Here is a 21,032-nt window from a genome sequence, read left to right on the forward strand (position 1 = left end):
CAGAGAACCGCTGCTCAGTATATATTTCTATGGTAATAGTGAACTCTTTGTTATACTTATTGTTATATATTATTATACTTGTTATTATATTTGCACACCTTTTATTATAATATACATATCCCCCCCCCTGGAGTCAGTAATACCTCACAGGCTTTCACACTTCTTTGTAAATTGGCACTTGTTTGAACCTGTCACATCTGATAGAGTTGCAAAGCGCTTGCGGGCCGCCACAGATCTACACAACACCGTGATTAGATGCCCATATGCTGCTGTGGTAAGCTCCATCTTGGAGCATCCCATCCAGGTCTGGCATTCTTTGAGTCAGAGGCTGCCAGAGGGGCGTGCTCGCAGAAAGTCAGTCCTTTCACACCAGCAGGGACACCGTTCAGCTGCCGAGATTCACCATGGCTTCATCTCTGCACCGCACACCCGTTTTGTTGCATTTTATTCACTTGTCGTTACTGCTTGCTGGTGTTTTATGCGAACTTGAAGTAGAAGAAGATGAGCATGCCAAGCACACGTACACGGTGGATATGTTCAACGAGGCGGTGCCCACTGCACCCCACTTTGTCATGTTTTACGCTCCATGGTAAGTAAACGCTCGCTAAGTTTTTCTTTTTTTACACACGGAGTTAAGCAAATTCCCCAAAAGTACATTGTCTATGTGTTTAATATTCTAATTAATACTGAAAACACAAAAGCGTTTCTGATACTGGATTGGAGCAAACCGGCAAATTAGCAAGCAAGCTAGTTAGCACGCAGGCTAGTTAGCACTAGCTCATTCCTTTCGCTCATTGAGTGATGTTAGCTTAGTTGCTAACTAGCAAAGCCAAAACAGCCAAGTGCAGCTGAGCGAAATGAAACGCATTTTCTTCTTTTACGCGGTTCTCGCTGTCGTTTATGCTAACACTTCGCTAGCTGCCAATATTCAGTGTGAAGGTTTGCAGTTGAAGGCTATACTCAGACAGTTAAACAGCTTTTATTCACAGAGCAGGAGTTATTGAGCCTCCGTTCAAAGTTAGTTACAGGGCTGCGCTTACGTGGCACGCACTGATTGACTGATGTTATAACAGTTGTTGCAAAACTGAGGTTCACGGTCCCCCTAGAGGTCCTTTGCGGGTAACAAGAATTCATAATGCCATTATTGTTATGCAGTTTAATTTGGTCACCATGCACTGCATAATGTAAACAGGGAACTGACGCTAAAGGCAGAGATTATGAGATTATGTGAGTTTTTTTTTTTTTTTTTTTTTTACACGTGATCGTTTAACTTTTTCCTTAATGGAGAGAGGTTATGTAAAAGTGAAGATTATGCTAATATGTTATGGAAATTTGTCTATATGTTGGTTTTATTATCAAATAACAGGAAGCAGAAAATATTGAAGCAGTGTGCCTGTGTCTGCATCCAGAATACAGTGTTCACATACACTGTTATGAAAATATAAACTCTCAGGTTTCCCATAATGCATTAAATCCCCCCTGTTTGCTTCTCTTATGTCAAGGTGCGGCCATTGCCAGAGGCTACAGCCGACGTGGAACGAGCTGGCAGAGAAATACAACAGCATGGACGACCCCCCGGTGTATGTGGTAAAAGTAGACTGTGTCCAGGACACCAAATTTTGCTCCAATGACCACGGCGTTAGAGGCTACCCTACGTAAGTACTAGACTCACACAAGCTGCTGTCTCATATCTTGGCCTCATCAGCTTCACTTATTGATGTCCGATTGCTCCGTATTTCATTTTTGTCAGTTTTCCAGAAACACAACAGAGCATAACGCAGCAGCTGAAGCATTTAGGCTTAAACTCCTCTTAGATCATGGAAGTAAAAAGTCTTTTTCATCACTGATTGACAGAGGAGTGACACATTGACATGCATTTGGTGGAATATTCTGCCATTATCTTAATGGCTGAAACTTGGATGTTGCACCATGCACACTGTAACTGCAAATGCAGCAGTTTACTCCATAATCATTTACAGAATACCTGTATTTATGGGTAAAGTTATAGCTAAGATTTTCTTTAACTCTCTCGTCCAGCTGTAGATTTTAAATTATAAATCTGCCATGCCACGTCTCATGGAGTTGAATATATTGTCTTATGTGCAGGCTTAAGTTGTTTAGGCCCGACCAGGAAGCAGTGAAGTACCAGGGCCCCAGAGATCTGCAGTCTCTGGAGACCTGGATGCTGAAGACGCTCCAAGAGGAGCCTTCGGTTAGTGGTTTGGTGTTCATTCAGTCATAACCTCACGTCCTCAAACCAGTGCAAAACTGATGCTCATGCTTTTTGTTGCTGAATGTTTTGCAGGAACCAGAGAGTGAACTGGAGCCTCCTAAAGCCCCAGAGCCCAAACAGGGAATGTATGAGCTCACCGCCCTCAATTTCAAGACCCACATAGCCAAAGGTAAAGATGCATTAAAAGAGATGCTGTGTAGAGCTTCAGTTAGGCAACATAATTAGCCAAGCGACTTTGCGTATTTACGCAGCTGCATCCTGCTGTAACAGATAAGCCGTGTCTGTGTTGCCGTCATTTTTGATTCTGCTTTCAGTTTTCAGCCACACCGAGTTTCTGGATCTCACATTGGAGAATGGAAACACCTCATTAACTAGATTTACATAACTGACATTTCACCACCCGAGTACCCGAGCGTTAGTCAAAGCCAGCCGACTGTAAAAACCCTCGTCTCCCGTCGCCTCACGTTTCTGGACTTTGAGGCAACAACTGCAAAAATTAACGCCGCTCACGATAATTGTCTCGCTGAAATTACGCCTCTTGAGCTCCACTGAAGTTGAATGTTTTGGTTTTGAAGGAAAAAAAATAAATGATTTCTTGTTTGGAGATGAAAATCGGCAGGATATGACATAGGTATTTTTAAAACGGTGTTTATAGGTCCCCACCTTCACATCTTGGCAACAGGGCTGCAATAAACGTTGCTTAATTGGTTCATGTGAGCTGTAAGAGGTGTATATCCTTTTACAGTGTTGAGTTTGCAGTGAAATCAGCTTTCTTATGTTCATTTTCTGGACCAATAAACTTCAGCCTCGCTTTGGTAGATTTGTGTAAATGTATAAATTCCCTAAAAGCTGGTGTGCAAATGCTGCAAGGCTTTTCATGTTCTACCTTTCTTTCTTTTCTTCCTGCCTCAGGCGCCCACTTTATCAAGTTCTTTGCACCTTGGTGTGGTCACTGCAAAGCCATGGCCCCAACATGGGAACAGCTGGCCACCACCTTTGAGCACTCTGACGATGTGAAGATAGGAAAGGTGGGTTCAGATGTTAAAACAACAGAACAGATGGACACTCACTACAATGAAAGTTTACTTTCTTGAATTAGTCCCAGGTCCCCTTTGGGCAAACATTATTTACTCTTAAATGATTCCTGTCAGGATCCTGTGTGACAGAACAGATGTTGATCATATAAGGAGTTAACTATTTGCATACTGTGTTATAAAAACAGACCACAGAGCCAGTGTTTGCAGTGTTGCGACATTCCTGTTTAATAACACAAGTTTGTGTATTTGTGAACTAGGTGGACTGTACTCAGCACTACGAGGTGTGTTCTGAGAATGGTGTGAGGGGATATCCCACACTGCTCTTCTTCTACAATGGAGAAAAGGTATGCAAAAGGTTTGGGACTAGCTCTGTGTGTATGCATGTGCTTACACACATTGCTTAGGTGTTAGGTCAATAAACAGTAACTGTCAGGAAAATCAAAATATAAAAGGTTCAAATGGATGGTGCCTTAGAGACCGGCTGAGGAGTTCAGTCATTGAAGCTCAGAGCAGAGCTGCTAATCCTCATCGAAAGGACCCAGTTGAGGTAGTTTGTATCTGACCAGGATGCCTCATGGGCATCAGAATATTTTGTTAATTCCAGATGAAATTATGTAGTCACACTTGCTCCAAAACAGTAACTAACTAGACTAAATTCAGTAATACAAAATATATGCAATAATCCTTTCTGTCATCGTTGTATTTTTACTCAGTTGTATATAGTATTTGTATTTGTATTCTATTTTTATCTTATTGTATATTTATTTTATTCTACTGTATATAGTATTTTATTTTATTCTATTCTGTACAGTTGTGTACTGTATTTATTCTTATTGTATTCTAATTTTTGCCTCATAACTTTTGCACTGTCCACTCCTGCTGTGACAAAACAAATTTCCCACGTGTGGGACTAATAAAGGTTATCTTATCTTATCTTATCTTATAACAAAATAGCTCTAATATATAAATATCTCAGTATATTGCACAACATTGAATATAGATGAAGTTGAAATTGAGGTGCCCTTCTTATTAGGGGTGCAACGATACACAAAATTCACAGTTCGGTTCGGTTCGATACTTTGGTGTCACGGTTCGATATTTTTTCGATACAAAATAAAATGTTCATGCCTTTTTAATTTGTCATTTATTAAAATTATAAATATATATTTTAACTCAAAAGTACAGTTTTTAAATTTAACCCTAACCCTTGTACGTGTTTTTTATTTTGACAGCGAATGCGCACCTGCGGACCACTTATGTGCAGCCCTGGTTATTTAGCTCGTCATATTGCAGCCACAGAAATTATTTTGTCCATGAAACCATAAAGCTGCACTTTCTTTTTGTCTTATAGTCTGATTTGTCATAACTTTTCCGTTTTGTGGTAAGCTTTTCTTTGGCTGTCACTTCTTCACCCTGACCTGTCTTATTTGGCTCAGCAGAACTAAAATATATATCCTGCTGCTTTTACACACGGACTCACATAAGCTCAGCGATTCTCTGCGCGATCAACCTCTCACATGTTTAAGCTTGCTGCGGGAGATTTCACTTGTCATGTTTGCATAGTAAGCTAACGATTGATAAGAAGATGTCAGAGGAATTGGTGCACAAATTATCATCACTCACAGATCAGTGCTGTCGCTCTCTATACACAGTTCGCACGATTGCAAAGTGAAAGCAAAAAAACAAGCGCAAATTCAAACGCGACTTCAATATGTCACATATTGACAGTGGCTCACCGATGCCAATGACATAATTACCCAGCTACATTTCCGAAAGAATGCAAAAGCATTGACATATATTTTTCCTTCCTACAAAAGCCCGACGGGCAGGGCAGAGATAGATTTTGGTACCCCGACTGAAAAAATCGCTAGCCCCGGGACGTCGGGCTAGCGATATTGCAAGCCCTGTATCTGATTGAGGAATCACTCATCTTTGGAAAAGAGAGTTTATTACAGAGAAATGTCTCTTTCCAAAATAAAAGCTATACTATCCGCTTCTTCTGGGCTATATTCTCAGCAGCATAAGGAGAATCATGTGCTAACAGCTGTCTAAATGACTGATAAAGTTTGTAGCATGCTTGTTGTTTTTGTCTTTGCACTAGGATGATGTCGGTGTAAATGTGCAGTCATATTCGTTGTGTTCCCACTAGTGCTTTCAGGTTAATCTCGTTGAAATGACCTTAACGCCACAACACGGCAAATCTCCGTTAACGAGCTACCGCCGTTCGCCCCGTGCATGGGGCTGGACGGCCAACACGTTAACGAGCTAACTGCGCTAACACACTAGCTCCCACCCATGTAATTAAGCATTGCGTGGCACATCCAACATACTGTTTTACTTTAGTCCATGACTCGCTTACCTTCAGGGTCATACGTCACATGAAAACCAAAATAATTCCAAACGCCAGATCTGAATGAGGGTGGGGGAGGTGCCCTGCGCTCTTCCTTCTGACTATGCTGTCTGTGTGGAGCACTCAGTGGATCTGCGCTCGACAGTGCAGCCTAGGCGGAGTAGTCGAACGCAGATTCACTGAGCGCTCCACACAGACAGCATCGTCAGAAGGAAAGTTGATAAAATAAATTACAAATGTTGTATTGTTCGATACATATGCGTACCGAACCGAAAGCACTGTATCGAACGGTTCAATATTGATACGAATATCGTTGCACCCCTACTTCTTATATACTGTGCATTAGATGGAGGGATTGTACAGGGTGATATCCACAGGCAGGAGTGATTTCCAGTGTAGTTCAGTGGTGCATTTGGGTAATCTCAACCTGTCACTGGATGTGCTCCTGTGACTGGCCAGCACGTCTTGGAATGGGTGGGAGGTTTTGTCCAGCATTGTCCTTATCTTGGACAACATCCGGCTCTCCAACATCACCTTCCAGCTACGTCCCCACAATGTTACTGGTCTTATTGTTGGTGCCCTCAACCTGCTGCCCCAGCATGCAACAGCATAGAGTGGCTTCATGAAGTGTGTCATGAAATGATGGTTCCCACATTTCATCTTTTATCCCCACGTTGTTGTCGTCTGCTCTGCTATGTTCTACACTTATTTCAATAACTTGATCAATAATCAGCGACTACTCAAGAGCACAGTGAAGTTTAAAAAGTCCATGCAGCTGTAAGGTCGCTGTTCGCTGCTCAGTTGAACCGTCAAATGTACAAAAATGTATGATTGTGGAATTTGTATAAAATAGTTGTACAGATGTTGGGAGTCGGTGTCATAGGCATTTGTTTTAGTGTCATTCATTCCACTTGTTTAGGAGACGTGGAACATGCAAACATACATGTGCTAAATCATTTCAGTGTGATGATGATGATTCATACTAAGCTGCTTAAATAGTTACAGAGACAAATGTGAAGGCAAGTAAAAACCCACCAATGTTATCACAGTGAAAATGGCTAATGTTTTTCATCTGTGGCATTAAAATTCTAAGTCAGAGTATAATCGGTCCATCAAAATGGTCTCAGAAACACACTATATATGCCTTTGATAGCTGGCTTGAAAAAACATCCTGCTTTTCTTAATAACAGCGTTCTGTTGAGGGGAACTCGTTCGGTTCAGAGGTCCTAGGAAGAAAAATAACACATTTGATGCGTACATCCAAGAAATATTCAAAATATTGTTACACTGGTTACAGTAACTCTTGTTTCTTGTCCTCTTGTCATAGACAGAACAGTACAAAGGAAAGAGAGACCTGGACTCCTTCAAAGACTTTTTGGACAACCAGCTGAAGGCTGCACTCACTGAGGAGGAAAAGCAGGAGGAGCAGAAGGAGGAACCAAAGGCAAATGAGATCCCTGCTGAAGAGCCAGCTGAAGAGGAAGCAAAGGTGGGTGTTCACAACAGAGAGGTGTTGTACTCGGATAATATTTTGGTCTCCTCTTTTTTTTATTTCCTGTTTTGTATTTTTAAGTGGGGACATTTGTGTGCCCCGTTGAACTGGTGCTCAGAGACCTTAGATACACAGCAGCTGCACATTGCAGTGATCGTTGATGCATTCAGTGGGGTCCTGGCACTGTAGCTGTAAAGTTATTGTGATTCTTAAAGGGCTTGAATTGTGTATTTTTTACATTACACACACAGTGCACTTCTTCTGGATGCCATCACTGAGAATCTGCAGCACATGAGCAGCTGTTATTTCCTGTTGCAGTGAAACTGTTCAACACAACACATGTACACGCAGTAGTTACACTGTAGGTCTTTGAGCATGGCACCCATTCAGATTCCAGTTAGGTGAGAGACTGGCAGCTAAATTATGCCAGGATTTTGCATATCTTTTATTAATGAGATGATGTGGGCATTACTGGGGAACATAACCTGTGCACACAATTCAGAAGCTCTCACTCCAGTAACAGAATAATAAATACAATAATGCAATAATGTCGTCATGGTGAGGAAAAACACGGATCCATATAATTCCAACTTGTATTCCTGTCCTCTTTCTGTCTGTAGTCCAGTGTTTTGGTCCTGAATGAGGACAACTTTGAGGAGACTGTAGCCAAAGGATTCACCTTCGTCAAATTCTACGCTCCATGGTGAGATTATTGTTTGACATCTTCCTTTATTGTGTGTTGTTAATGCCAAATGAATCATGACGCCTCAGAAATTAGTTCAAGTATTAAATAATGCTGAACCTTTGTCTGCAGGAGAGGGTTTAAAACTACTACGAGTAAGATGAGTCGGAGTGTATCATTTTTAAACAAATATACGTTAAGTACCTGCAGATGTCTGAAGTAATTCTTGTTCTAGTGACTAAAGTGATTAAACTCCTGATTTAAAATGTTGGCAGCCAGTGTTTGAAACACAATTTGTCAGTCAGTGAGAGTGATGTCACTCTTGTGTTATCCTGCTGTCTAGGTGTGGTCACTGTAAGAATCTCGCTCCAACATGGGAAGATCTTTCCAAGAAGGAATTTCCTGGTTTTACTGATGTCAAGATTGCTAAAGTGGACTGCACTGTTGAGCGCACACTCTGCAACAAGTACTCTGTAAGTGAAATTCTGTCCAGGCACTGAATGCTTTGCACTCGGAGACTGTTTCTGGCGCACGTACCCTTCTGTGAGCTTTATATTTCTGCAAGATTAAATGTGTTACAGTGTATGCAATAAACTAAAGTGGTGGATTATATCAAAGACATAAAATTCTATAACTGCTACATATTTTAATTAGATACTATGAAATAAAACCCTAAAGCAGATTTAACAGTCCTGGTGGTTGGTGCACACATGTTTTCAGCTTGGAGTGAAGCCATGGTTACCCAATGATGACAGTATGGTGATATTCTTTTTTTTTTTTTTTTCTGTTATCCAGGTGCGCGGTTACCCCACCTTGATCATCTTCAGAGCAGGGGAGCAGGGTGATGAGCATCACGGTGGGCGGGATTTGGAGAGCCTGCACGACTTTGTGATGAAGCAGGCACGAGACGAGCTGTAGATACAGGCTAGTCGGCGCTCTCTCTCTCTCCACAACTCTACTCGCTCACACTGCATATCTGGCTAATAGGACACCACCGTCTCTCCTACAAAAGCCAGACCCCTACTCTTCCCCCTCTCTGTCAGTCATCCAATGACAGGCTGGCGCATTCATCTTTTTTTGGTATTCAAGTGCAGAATCATTCGGTAAGAGTGTTTGGAAGGTGATCGTACTTCTCATTGCTCTTGCTCAACCTTAAACCACGTGGCGACTGGTTGGGCCTGAAGATGAAGTAATATGTGCGACAACCACTTTGCAAGCTCTGCTCAGAACCAGAACTTTTCACAAGAATACAAGAAATGTTAAAACAGTGGCACTAAAGTTTCTACCTGTTTGTTTTTTAAATGAAGTGTTTCTGACGTCTCTGCCATTTGACTTCTTTTTTCCCCGATGCTAATTTGTGTACATGAAATTTTTTTTTTTTTTAAATCATAAGCCATTAGTTTTCTATTACTGTCACTCATGAGGCTGTAAAAGTTTGTGACTCTCCAATGTGAAGCAGAGTGTTAAGTTGAGGGTGCTTCATAGTCATGCCAGTGATGGCCTGTCTGACTTAACTCTCAGGGAAGAAACCACACAGACTGGGAGGTGATGGAGAAGTCTGTGATTTTACTGAATCTGACAACTTTTTTTTTTCTGTTAATCAAGATTACCAGATCCTGACTGATTGTTTTAGTCTCAGTGATCGACCATCCCTTTCTACTTCTAGCATTGGGAGTGTTAGGCCTGGACCATGCTGCCCCATCACTCTGTTACTGATCTTTTGTGTTACTGCTTCTGTTTGGACAAGCCATCGTTGACGTGAAGTCTCCCCTAACATTATTAGGTGTCGATGTAAAAACGTGAATGTTTGTATTCTTCAGGCCAGGTTTATCCTTCCTATGTTAGAAGGATTTGGACACAGAAGGGTCGCTCATCGTCTGCACTGAAAGGTCGAACTGCTGCTCAGGGTGAGCTCAACTCCCATCGTATCCACGTTCTCACCGTGATTTCCATCTATTCTTACTGAAGCGACAGCCTAAGTTGAAAACATTGTATCAGGATGATTTAGACCTTTGGACACCAGAGCCATCGGCCTGAGTAAAATAGACGATGAGGTTCTGATTACAGTTAATCATTGAAGTGGGCAGGAACTGGCAGCATTAAAATTCAACACAAATAATTTTCGGGGGGATTCGAAGGTGAAGCCTTAGTGAAAAAGCATTTGCAGTGTTTCAGTGCACCTTTCTGCAATTAACCGCCGTGTAAACTGCACCCACCTGTTAGGCAAATGCTCTTTGACCCAGGTTACGTGGAAAGCATGTGTTGTGTGAATGCAAGGCACCATTTATTGTTAAACCCAGGTACTCAAACAGTCTGAGACACAGCAGTTTTTTCTCAGTAAAAGTTTTTATGGATAGCACATGGTCTAAGCAACTCCAGTGACAAAGTCATGTTTTTTTGTTGTTGTTTTTTTCCTTTTCATGGGTTATAGTTTGTGCACAACCCACAGATTTTGTACAAAAGAGTGAATAATGGCAAAATGTAACATGAGATTTCGTAATAAATTTTTCTCAAAAATAACTTTGCATTTTCATTTTGCTCTTGCATCTCTTAATAACGTATGTGATATTTTTTTTTTTAATAAAAGGTGCAATAAATAAGCTGAGAATGTACAAGTATTTACAAAAAAAAACTAAACATGATCACAAATGTAAACAGCAGCTTACCAGAGGTATATTTTGTAATGTATGATTGGTTAGGCACGTAAGGTATTCTGATTCTTACTGGTATTAGTTTTTCATTAAAATATGCTCTAAAAGTACTCATGTCATTTAAAGCTCACAGTTACATACTCTGTTGGGAAGACGTTGCCACGTGACAGGTGACAAATTAAAGGAAAAACCAGGCACTGCTTTTCAGCAAAACTGCTCGAATGCACGTTTATTTTTAATTCTTCAGCTCTCTAAAACTTAAAGAGGTGATTGATTGGTCGAAAATCTACCAACCTGGGTTGAGATCTGGTGACTTGAGGGCCACAGGCTCTATGAAAAGGGCAAAGCTGTTATCCTAGAAGCGGCCATTCCCTTCAAGATTTAACACAGAACAAACTGATCCCGCCAATGAATGCTTTAAAAGAATAGTACGAGATACCCCCACTGTGCAGGGTTTGAGCATTCAGGTTTTTCCATTAATTTGTCACCTGTCCATATCCGAACACAGTTTCACCCTCGGGGTTGAAAAAGCAACCGGCTAATTTCAGAACGCTGACACAAACCGTTCTGCGGGATGTTTTTTTTCTCTACTATTTCATGATGGGCTGTCAGGAGTGGAAGCGTTTGTTAACTTTATGAGAGCAGCGACATGGAAATGGCCATTTGTGGTATGTCCGAGGGATAAGGCTGTATTCTTCGGTTCTTTGGAGAAAAACATCAGTTTAGCCACAACATGCATCATGTTGAACCAGCCTGGTGAATCGCAGCTCAGCCCCAGCCTGGCAAATATTGACATGGAGGAGAGGAGGTGGTGGTGTCGGGGGGGATATTTGGAGCGGTCCACTGCTAAAATAGCCTGCGGTCACTTTGGTTAAGTCCATATTATATTTTTGGGAAGGCAAATATGGCTCGAGAAAAAAAACAGCAGAGGGGAGGAAGGAAATATGAGTGTGCTGACTCCAAAGTATCATTCAGTTTGTATTAGATGGTTTTGGTTAACAACATTTTGCACAGAAAAAAGAAAGTCGGGCTGATTCACACCACTTGGAAATATGACGGGGGTGTTAGCCCTGCAGTGTCATGTGCTGTAGGGAAGCTGTTCATTATCTGAGCCTCCTGCGAGAACTGATGCACCTTGCTCTTTTTTTCTATGTTGGAGAGAAGACAGGAAAGAAAGCAGCACTCTGACTGGTCCCACGACAGTTCAGTTTCACCCTCTCAGGGAGGGAGAAGGTGCAGTAGCCTCTCAGGCATTCATACACACACTTCAGTAAACACATAATATACAAACTTAAATGCTTAAATGCCTCCCCCCACACATACACACACAGTCATTCATTCAGTTGCAGACCCATGAAGAGAAGACCCCCGTCCACAGCTAACAGGAAGGGTGGTAGACAACTTGGTGGCTCAAGACTGGAACAAGGTGAAGTTGCCTATGGATGATCCACATGTGGTGGGGAATACTTGCTACTTGATATGTTAGCAGGCTTAACAATTATGGAAATGGAACATGGGAATGATCTTTCAGGCTGGACGTTCCTTTGCATGTTGAAGATTTGGGCGGGAATCCGGTGTCTACCTGAGGTCAACGTACACCCAACTTTGACTGAAGCACTACCAGTCTTCATCTGTCTGTCAGTGGCAGCCGCAGGCCCGCACCACCATGTTCTTGTATTTCTTCAGTATGACGTTGGAGTTGTCGTCGAAATAGAGCACTGAAATGGCGTGCAGCTTGGTGGGGGCGCAGCACGGCTTGGGTACGTTCTCGGGGTTCATCAGGTGCACCTGGAAATAATGAGAAAGACCTTCAGCCTCTTTATGTGTCACAAATCCCCCACACCCTCTTTCTATTATCAGAAAAAGTAGCAATTAGAAATGGATGATAAACTCACAAAGGACAGATTTAAAAATTGATTTTATTATATTTTTTAATCATGCCAAATGTCGGATTATTTGACATTTCTTTAATGGCCACTGGAGACTGGTTATAAAATCCCCAACCCCACGTGGCCCAACTTTACAGCAGATATTAAAATGGTTTGGACTCTCTCAGTAGCATCTAAATTAAATTGACTGTGTAGGGATGCTCTTCTTAGATCATTCAGTCACTAAAATTATATAAAGGTTGCTTTAAGTGACAGGTAGACACAAATAAATGGAGGTATAGCCACTAGCTTTCTGCTAGCCCACACCTTGGCTCGAAGCGTACTCACAGCCCTTCCAATAAGGTTGTGCTTCAGTCTTAGTGAGTGAAAAGCTAATATTTGAATCATTCATTACTAAGCAATAACAAACATGTCTCTTTATCTGTCCACTGCACCTGTACAGCTTATAGATATAGATAGATAGCAACTTGCTAACCAAGCTGGCTATCATTAGCTGATAACATAGAACTCCACCCTCTCGTCTAAATATGGCTGACGTTATCAAGCTTGATTAGACAGTAGCAGTTATAAATGGTACAAACTGTACACGTACACATACCTGCTAATCTTTGTTTACCTATTATTGACAATCTCTTCCACAGTGTGTGTTTTGTCCCATCACCCCCAGCCTGGTTCTGCTGGTTTCTTTTTTATCAAAAAGGATGTTTTTCCTTCCCACTGTCACCAAGTGCTGGCTCATAGGGGTCAAGCCAAGGCGCAATGATTTCTCTGTATTATTATAAAGTGTCTTGATGGGACTGTTGCTGCGATTTGTTGCTATATAAATAAAACTGAATTGAAGTGAATTAAGTTACTAAAATGCTAGGATGGTACTCAAGGAGCAAAAACTAATCGGATGGTCTGTCCCGCACAGACTACATTAAAAATCCTCCCAAGCACCAACAAACATGTCAGAGTGGTCCAGAGATTCAGTAACTCCAATTAGTATCAGTAGAAGCTGCTTGGCTATACCGTCTATGCTGCCACGCTCCTAAATCCTGCATCCAATTGGGAGTTATGAAAACACAAGCTATCATCTGTACAGTTGTTTAGAACAGGGAAACTCTTCACAGAGACCAACTTTTTTTGAATAAGACTATAAATATATATATTTTTAATACCATAAACATTTTAACATGGAAGTCTATGGGGACTGATTCCATTTGAAGGCTGCTTCAAGTGGCCACTAGAAGAAGAGCAGTTACTCCATGTGTGGATGCACCTCATTTGTCTCTTTTATGTTTCGACTGTCCATGACAAGTAAATTTAATGGAGTTAACTGAGCTTCACAGAACTGTAACGCTTTATATTCACCAATATTTATAACCCTAAGAAGGCCACGGCGACTAGATTAAAAATACACTGTCGAAACACTCTCATATGCTCCTGTGCTTATTTTTAAAGGTCATTTAGACACACAATAGACCACTATTATATCTCGTTGCAGTGTTGCTACAACAATCCTAAATCCACAGGAAAAACTGTATGAGCACCACCACAAAGTTCTGGCAGACATATGAGACGGGCCTAAAATGACTTCTTCTTCATTGTGTTAAGAATACACACATACTTAGTGCGGTAAACCGTAGTGGGATGGTCTTACCAGCGTCTGCACAATGGCGTGGTTGGTGGCATTCATGTGGGCATTAAGGGGGAAGGAGCATTCTCCATCACAGTAGTTGGCTGCGTAGCCGTCAGGAGCAATAATCCAGTCCTTAGAGAAACACGTGAAATCAGTTGGTTTTGGGATGAACAGAAATGAACAGTTTTGTTATTATTGGTTCAGTACAGCTTCACTTTCCATGTAACCCACCTGACTGCTGTTGGTAAATTCAGAGTTAACGTTCTCTCTGCGGACAAATCCACAGCGCTGTCTGTGAAATCACTCAGAGCTAATCCCTCTCCTCCTTCCTTCCCTCCACTCTTTCTGTCTTACTGTTTGACTCTGATGAGGTGTCGACAGGTTATCCCCCCACTCTAATTTGTGTTTTGATCTAGTTCATCTTCCTGTCAGTGTCAATCAACCGTCTGTCTTCACCTTTTCACTCTTCTGACAATCCCTTTCATTATTTCCAGCTCCCTTCCTCTGTCTGTGTGTGTGTGAATGATTGCTGGCAGTCTCCCTCTAGATGTCAGTGCTGTGTTAACGGCTGGTTGTATGTACCTCTGCCCTTCTCTTTTATTTCTTCCTCTGTATCTAAGTAAACACGCGCACACACACTGTGATCTCCATTTAACCTTTTCTATGTCGCATCCTCTCTTGTTTCTAATGTGTACTGAGCAGTGTACTTTACAGAGTCATGCTGACAGGTTTCTTTCATTTACTACTTTATCGTGTAGAAAAACTGAGACGTGCTGTTGAAATTACACTTTTTTTCTTATGTTAAAGTATCTCGTGGAAAAAAATAGTTATACTTTCCCACAATCTAAAGTGCCTTTCACATCCCTGCTCTGGGTGACGTCTGACTTCGAGGCCATGTATCTCACATCCCACCTCCCCTCGTCAGCTAACGGTTTACCTCCCCACCACCACCAGTGCATAAACTCTGGGGCGTTCATGCGACTCCACTCCATAATTTAGCTACTCATGCTCATTTTTTAAATATTAAGATATGACAATTTGTAGAAGGAAACCAGTCTGACAAGAGACGGCTACTTAATACACCTGATGGTGGCATACTGCTTTTGCTAAGAGTTTAAAAAACACACAAATCCCCTATTATTCCAACAATCATATAATATATATAATACTATACTCTAGTATGCATAGTAGGAACACTGATTAGAATTAAAAAGTAGTCCTGACTAGACGACTGATGTATTAGGAAACTTTTAGGTGAAGCTTAAGGAGAAAATACCTGCCAGCCCAGCTCTCTGAAGCTGACGTACAGCTCGTGTCTTCTGCATGCTGTCTTCTGATCGCTGCTGTTGTAGTCTGAAAGACAAAGAACAGAAACCATCAGGGTTCACATATTACCACGATCCTCTCCAGACACGGGGCCGCTCCACTTAGAATCATGATTAGCATCTGGCGTCGTTTTCCACATCGTTTGTGACCCTCAGCATGTGGAAAGTATGTCACGGCGCCATGATGATAAAACAAAGTGAAAGCCCTTTTCCTTGGGTAAATGATGTAAATATGTCCAGTGAAGTCCAGTGACACATTACATACTGAATCCGAGAGCAGAAGAATAACACAACACGCCTCGCGTAATGCACTGGGTGGAGAAACATGTGAGGGCGTAGACCGGAGCGCCGGCACAAGTGCTCATTACAGCGGTCGCTGCGCTGTACGTGCTTCACATTCATCTGCTGTCTAATGCACTTGAGCGCGTGCCTAATTGAATTCATTGGCAGTTACATATTATTTGGCACATGCAAACGCAGTGAAATAGTGACAAGTGTGTTTGTGGACTCTCCGCCCATCAGCTTGTCCTTAATCATCTGTGTTCGCCTCTGCGGCCGTACAGCAACGGCTCAGACAGTCTCAGGTATAGGTTTGGTTTTCAAACTAGAAGAGGTCATTGCTGCCATCGGTCACTGCACTGAAGTCAAGACGGTGACACAGATTTTCCACTTAGGTTTCAAGGTCTCCCTTTAGCTTATTTACTCTGTCCTTTCATGGCTTTGATTACATTTTCACAACTAACCTGTCTGTGAAACAGGCAAAGTGCTACACAGTGGCACTGGTCCCATGTTCTCGATGGTTCTATATGAGGCTCTATTTGAGGCAATTATGACTCTACAACCACACACACACACACACACACACACACAAGAGTAGCTTCTTTGAGCCCAAAACTGATTTTAATTGTAGTTAGTTGTTGGTCTGCACATCCATAATTATAAAACAGTTAACCAACTGTTTAGACTTTTGCTGAGGACCAGCCTTACAATCAAGCAGCAACCTCCAGGGCTGAGAAATAAAGCTAAGGTGCAATGCAAAGACTTGTAGTTCCTCTAATAGCCACTTGAGGCAACTCTAAAAGCATTTACAGTCTGGTATTAAATTTTTTTTAAAAAATCTCTTTTTACCACAGAAAAAACAGGAGATCAGAAATCAGTAGATGACGTTATTGTTGCCATCTTCTATATACAGTCTGTGGCTAGAATAATATTGTGATTATAATAAAACAATAAAAACTTTCACAGGTTTGAATCTAAATGCGACTGACCCTCTCATCCAAAACGCAGTGTTGACTTTTTCCAGTCTGACTCTTAACCTGTCAGCTCATGCACACATAGTTATTTATCACCTACAGGCAAATATAAATAGGTGTCATAGAATAAAATAAACAATAGAATAAATCAACTCTCCATCCAAGAAACGGGCATTTTATAGATTTTCTTGCGTGTGTGTGTCTGTTTGTCTGTCTGTTTGAGAGTGAGTCACAAGGCAGTCGGGGATTTGTCACTCAGTCACAGCCACCACCCAGCCACTCACCTCACCAAGTCACCGACAGCAGCCTTGTTTAGTCAGCTGGAGTTGGAGGGAGACGCACACAGACATATATACAAACATATTTCGCTTATGTAATGCTAATTGATTTTGGTTCCTTACATCCATACGTCTATCATTCATTACAAGCGGCGCTTCCACTCGCAGTACGTACACATAGGCACTCACAGATGACCCGATGTTTATCTGTTTAACAGCCAAACCCACTTAGCTACTCATTAAAGCGGAGAGTTGTAATTTAAATTCACCAGAGTTGGTTGCATTACCATTTCGTCATCAAATTAAATTTAATTCTGAACAGACTCGCTGACTGCACTGCCCAGACCCGAGTGTTTTAGCTGGCCTCGTCTCAAATACAAAAAGAGACACAGACAGGGAGAGGAAGAGCAAAGCTGGGTTTCCTGCTTGGATTCATCGCAGACCATAAAGATGAGGTGACAGAGAGAGACGCATGTGAGGCCTGGCACTGCCTGTGTTTAGTCTTCATGTTTCTACCAACTGTACCATAAATGTGCAGTTGTACTTTATATAAGGACATCTACCAAACGGCACCAAAATAACTGCAATAACAAGAAAGACATACCTATGATGGGTATTTCTAAGAAGTAAAAGGCAAATCAAGAGTAATCCAAGGCACTATTTTTGAGACACTGTGTCAAGACATAATTGCTTCCCTATATTTAACTGAAATAGTATGAAGATGACACAAAGGTAGGAAGAGATGATCTTGAAAAACACAAGCTCCACGTTTGAAAAAACATCTGGACTGTGCTCCGTCACCTCTTCAATTTAATTCAATTTTATTTTTATAACGCCAAATCACAACAACAGTCACCTCTAGGTGCATGAAGCTGTAAGGTAAAGACCTACAATAACACAGATAAAGCCTAACGATCAGGTGGCCTTCTTTGATCTAGCACTTGGTGACAGTGGGAAGGAAAAACTCCCTTTTAACAGGATGAAACAGCAACCTAAGCCTATGGCAGCATGAATAAAGAAGCCAGCAGTGTGAGAGCAAAGAGCTCTATTGGGGTGATAGTCTTCTTCTTATCAGCACTATGTAAATGTTTGGGGAATGAAAGGAAAATTGTTGTTTGCTCTCACTCTTTTGTCATCAGACTTTCTGTGACAGCACGTCTGGATGGCAACATATGTTGCTCCCGATCAGTGCTAACAGAGTTGTCACAAGATGCATCTCCAAACTATCTGCCTCCCCTCTCCTATTCAGCTCAGAGGAAACTGTGTCTATGATTCACCTCATCTTACATGAACTTGGACGCATAAAACATCAAAGCTGGTTCTTCACAGCGCCACCTGTGGGATCTTTCTAATGACTGAATGCACCACAGTTTGATGTTGGAAACTGTTCAACTATTTATCCACACAGTCTCTCACAGACCGGTGAATCTCTCCTCATCTTTCCTCCATAATTTATCAGCCTCACTGGAATGCTCGTTTTAAGCCCAATCATGTTACTAATCAGCCTAATTAGTCCTGAGACGTGTTCCACCAGGTGGTTTTTTTGCACAACTTTTCCAGTCTCTGTGTGCCTTCTTTCCAACTTTTTATAAAAACATGTTACTGGCATCAAAATCAAAATTAGCATACAACACTCAAAGCTTTAGAAGTATTTGTACTGCACAAAGGTATAAAATGGTTTTCATCAATCTTTTCACAGCTTTGCAACTTTTTTGGAAACAAGGCTGGAAATTCGATGAATATTTCATCTGACTAGACGAGTTCACTCTGTGAGAAGAAACAAAAGGTACCACTGGCCATGACAGTCAGCGGCATAGTGAGGTCAAAGGGTCATGTGTAACGGTCAGTCAGGATGCGGTCAGGTGTTTCCCTCGTTTAGGCTTCCTTCCTTTCCAGTAGGAAGGGCAGCTCGCGGCATGTCTGCTAATGTGGAAATAAGTTATAAGTTTACATGTCTGTGCAGTCAATGGTACATCTCCATGTGCGCGTGTGTCTCTGTGTACCTCTGCATATGTGCAAATGTTTTTCTCAGCATTCAGGCATGCACGTTTGGCTCCGTGTGAAACTGTGTGTGCAGGCTTGCACGCATCCATCCTGCCTTCAAACTGAACTAGTTAGAACTGTACATGGACAATACCAATTCCTTTTTAACTGAGAATCGGTCACAGCACAGTGTACAGTGTTTATATACAGGAAACAGCCAAGGATAATGGAAGAGTACCATTGAAAGAAGAAATCTGATTGGCTATGAAACTTGGCTGACCTGATACAAAGCTGAGGTGATGTTTATAGAAAGAGAAAACGACACACCTCTGAGCTGAACTGCTACCCTGCAGTACTGCAGGATGGCAGAGGTCTCAGGGTTAATATACAGAAACATACCAATGCATACTGGAATATATTTGTGTACTACTTAAGGCATTTCTGCAAATAGTGTAGCATATGCAATACTTTAAATAGTGAAAAACGCACTGTTTCTAAGTACACACGCACCCTTGTTATTACACAACCTCTCATAGAGACCCCCCTACTTCCTCATCCAGGTCGAGTTTATGATGCGTGACATTCAGCTTTGGGTCAAATCACAGCTCAGGGTGGAGGGTGAATGTAGCCCGCCTGCCCCCTCCACACAGCATGAGAGGCCTTCGCACAATCAACCAGTCTAGTGATGTCTAAAGTTTGATAATCTCATTTTATTCACTGCTCTCTAAGGTGACTGTATTTTAAATATGACCTTGAGGGTTAAAAAGATTGAAGTCTATATACTTTTGCTTGCTAGAATGATCTAATGTGCCACCAATTAGCTAGATAAACATAATATGCAGTCAGACAGGCAGGTCAAAGGTTCAGTAAATCATAAGTAAATAAGTGTGGCTTTGCTGTGCAGTTCAGAGTATCATATTTAGCGACATGCTTCTTTTTCCCTCTTTCTCACTCATCTCCGCACAACTCCTTTTCCCCCTCGGTCTTCAAAGCCATCAAACATTTACAGTCTGTGGGGCTTTTTAAGAGGAATAAAGCTGATATTTACTGCGGGCTTTCATTGAGTGTAAAGGCCCAGATTTGTGGTGCCCATAAACCACATCTCCCCTTCCTGCCTGTAAAAATTTAATGCCACACAGCTACCACTGAGCTCCGGCTCCCATGAGGCTTCCATTCATTTCTTTTTCCTTTCCTTGACAGAGAGCAGAGGTGAGAAGAGACAAAAACTGACTCAACGTGTTATACTTGCTGTATTAATTAAAAGCCTTAGAGTGTGTGTGAGTGCTACTGTAGAGTTTGACATTAAAGTAGTCGGTTTAACTAAAATACTGTAAAAATACAATCATTTAGAAGCTTTCCTCCACATAATATGGAGATGCTAAGCTACGCTGGTTAACTTAGCTTAGCATGAACACTGGAAACGGGGAAAAAGCTAGCCTGGCCCTGTTGAAAGGCTAAAAGTTTGATGTGTAAGGTGAAGTCTGTTTATCCAAAGGTAGTGCTAGGCTAAACAGGTTAGCTTTTATGCTAAACAGGCTAATATGAAGATCTCTGCAAGAAAAGCTAACGAGTGCACTCAATATCATGACTGCAAGTTTAAAAAGAGGTATTTTGGTGTTTGTAACTTCTCTTGGCCCTTTGACAAAATTATGGACCTAAACTCTGAGACACAGTGCACTTACAGCCTGCATTACACATGTACATGTCACAGCTGTCTTTCACAAATTAAGTTGGAGGTGGCAAAGCGTTTCGATGATAACCGTGATCTTTGAAACATAATAATAACTACAATCAGAACTATGTCATAGCACAAGCCACAGCAACTATCTGACATAGAAGATTTGAGTTACATAGGGCTGTAATGTGGATATTTTGAATTCTAGTGGTACAGTAAAAACAGCCGTGAAATCCCTGGACTAGATAGACCGATAGGTGGATAGATTATCTTTAATGAAACTTTACTGACCCCACAAGACAATTATTGAGTCTGAGCAGCAGGATAAGAATAAAAAAGTGCAGTATGCAATAAATAAACAACATAGTCCCAGTAAAAGTGCCACATGCACATAGGGTAGCCCTTATACTTTGAGATATTGCAAAAATTCACATACACAACAGTGATAAAAAACCCCCAAAGAAACTAAAAAAGAAAACAAATGAGATAAGCTAAACAAGAGTAAACAGTAAGACTGAGATCATGTAAATTGCATTAATAAATAATTTGTACACTATAAGAAT

The 21,032-nt window shown here is 41.5% G+C and overlaps 2 protein-coding genes across 3 annotated transcripts in view; one reads left to right on the plus strand and one right to left on the minus strand.

Moving 5' to 3' along the window:
• Nucleotides 1–323: 323 nt before the first annotated feature.
• On the plus strand, nt 324–10,314 carry txndc5 (thioredoxin domain containing 5). The gene is made up of 10 exons (XM_085468706.1): nt 324–589; nt 1,503–1,655; nt 2,107–2,212; nt 2,306–2,402; nt 3,146–3,261; nt 3,528–3,614; nt 6,948–7,109; nt 7,733–7,815; nt 8,138–8,267; nt 8,590–10,314. The coding sequence occupies exons 1-10, from the start codon at nt 405–407 to the stop codon at nt 8,710–8,712; spliced, it is 1,242 nt and encodes a 413-aa protein (XP_085324832.1). The 5' UTR covers nt 324–404; the 3' UTR covers nt 8,713–10,314.
• bmp6 (bone morphogenetic protein 6) overlaps nt 7,006–21,032 on the minus strand; it is a 51,022-nt gene continuing 36,995 nt past the window's right edge. For both annotated transcript variants that reach the window (XM_085468704.1, XM_085468703.1), the window contains 3 exons: nt 15,232–15,308; nt 13,977–14,087; nt 7,006–12,233 (listed from right to left, as the gene is read on the minus strand). In XM_085468704.1, the coding sequence (XP_085324830.1) occupies nt 12,084–12,233; nt 13,977–14,087; nt 15,232–15,308 (338 nt within the window). In that variant the 3' untranslated portion in view covers nt 7,006–12,083. The remainder of the gene's footprint in view (nt 12,234–13,976; nt 14,088–15,231; nt 15,309–21,032) is intronic.

Source organism: Copadichromis virginalis, linkage group LG9 (assembly GCF_057382275.1).
Source record: "Copadichromis virginalis isolate Kocher_CV1m ecotype Utaka linkage group LG9, C_Virginalis_male_GT1.1, whole genome shotgun sequence".
NCBI lineage: Eukaryota > Metazoa > Chordata > Actinopteri > Cichliformes > Cichlidae > Copadichromis > Copadichromis virginalis.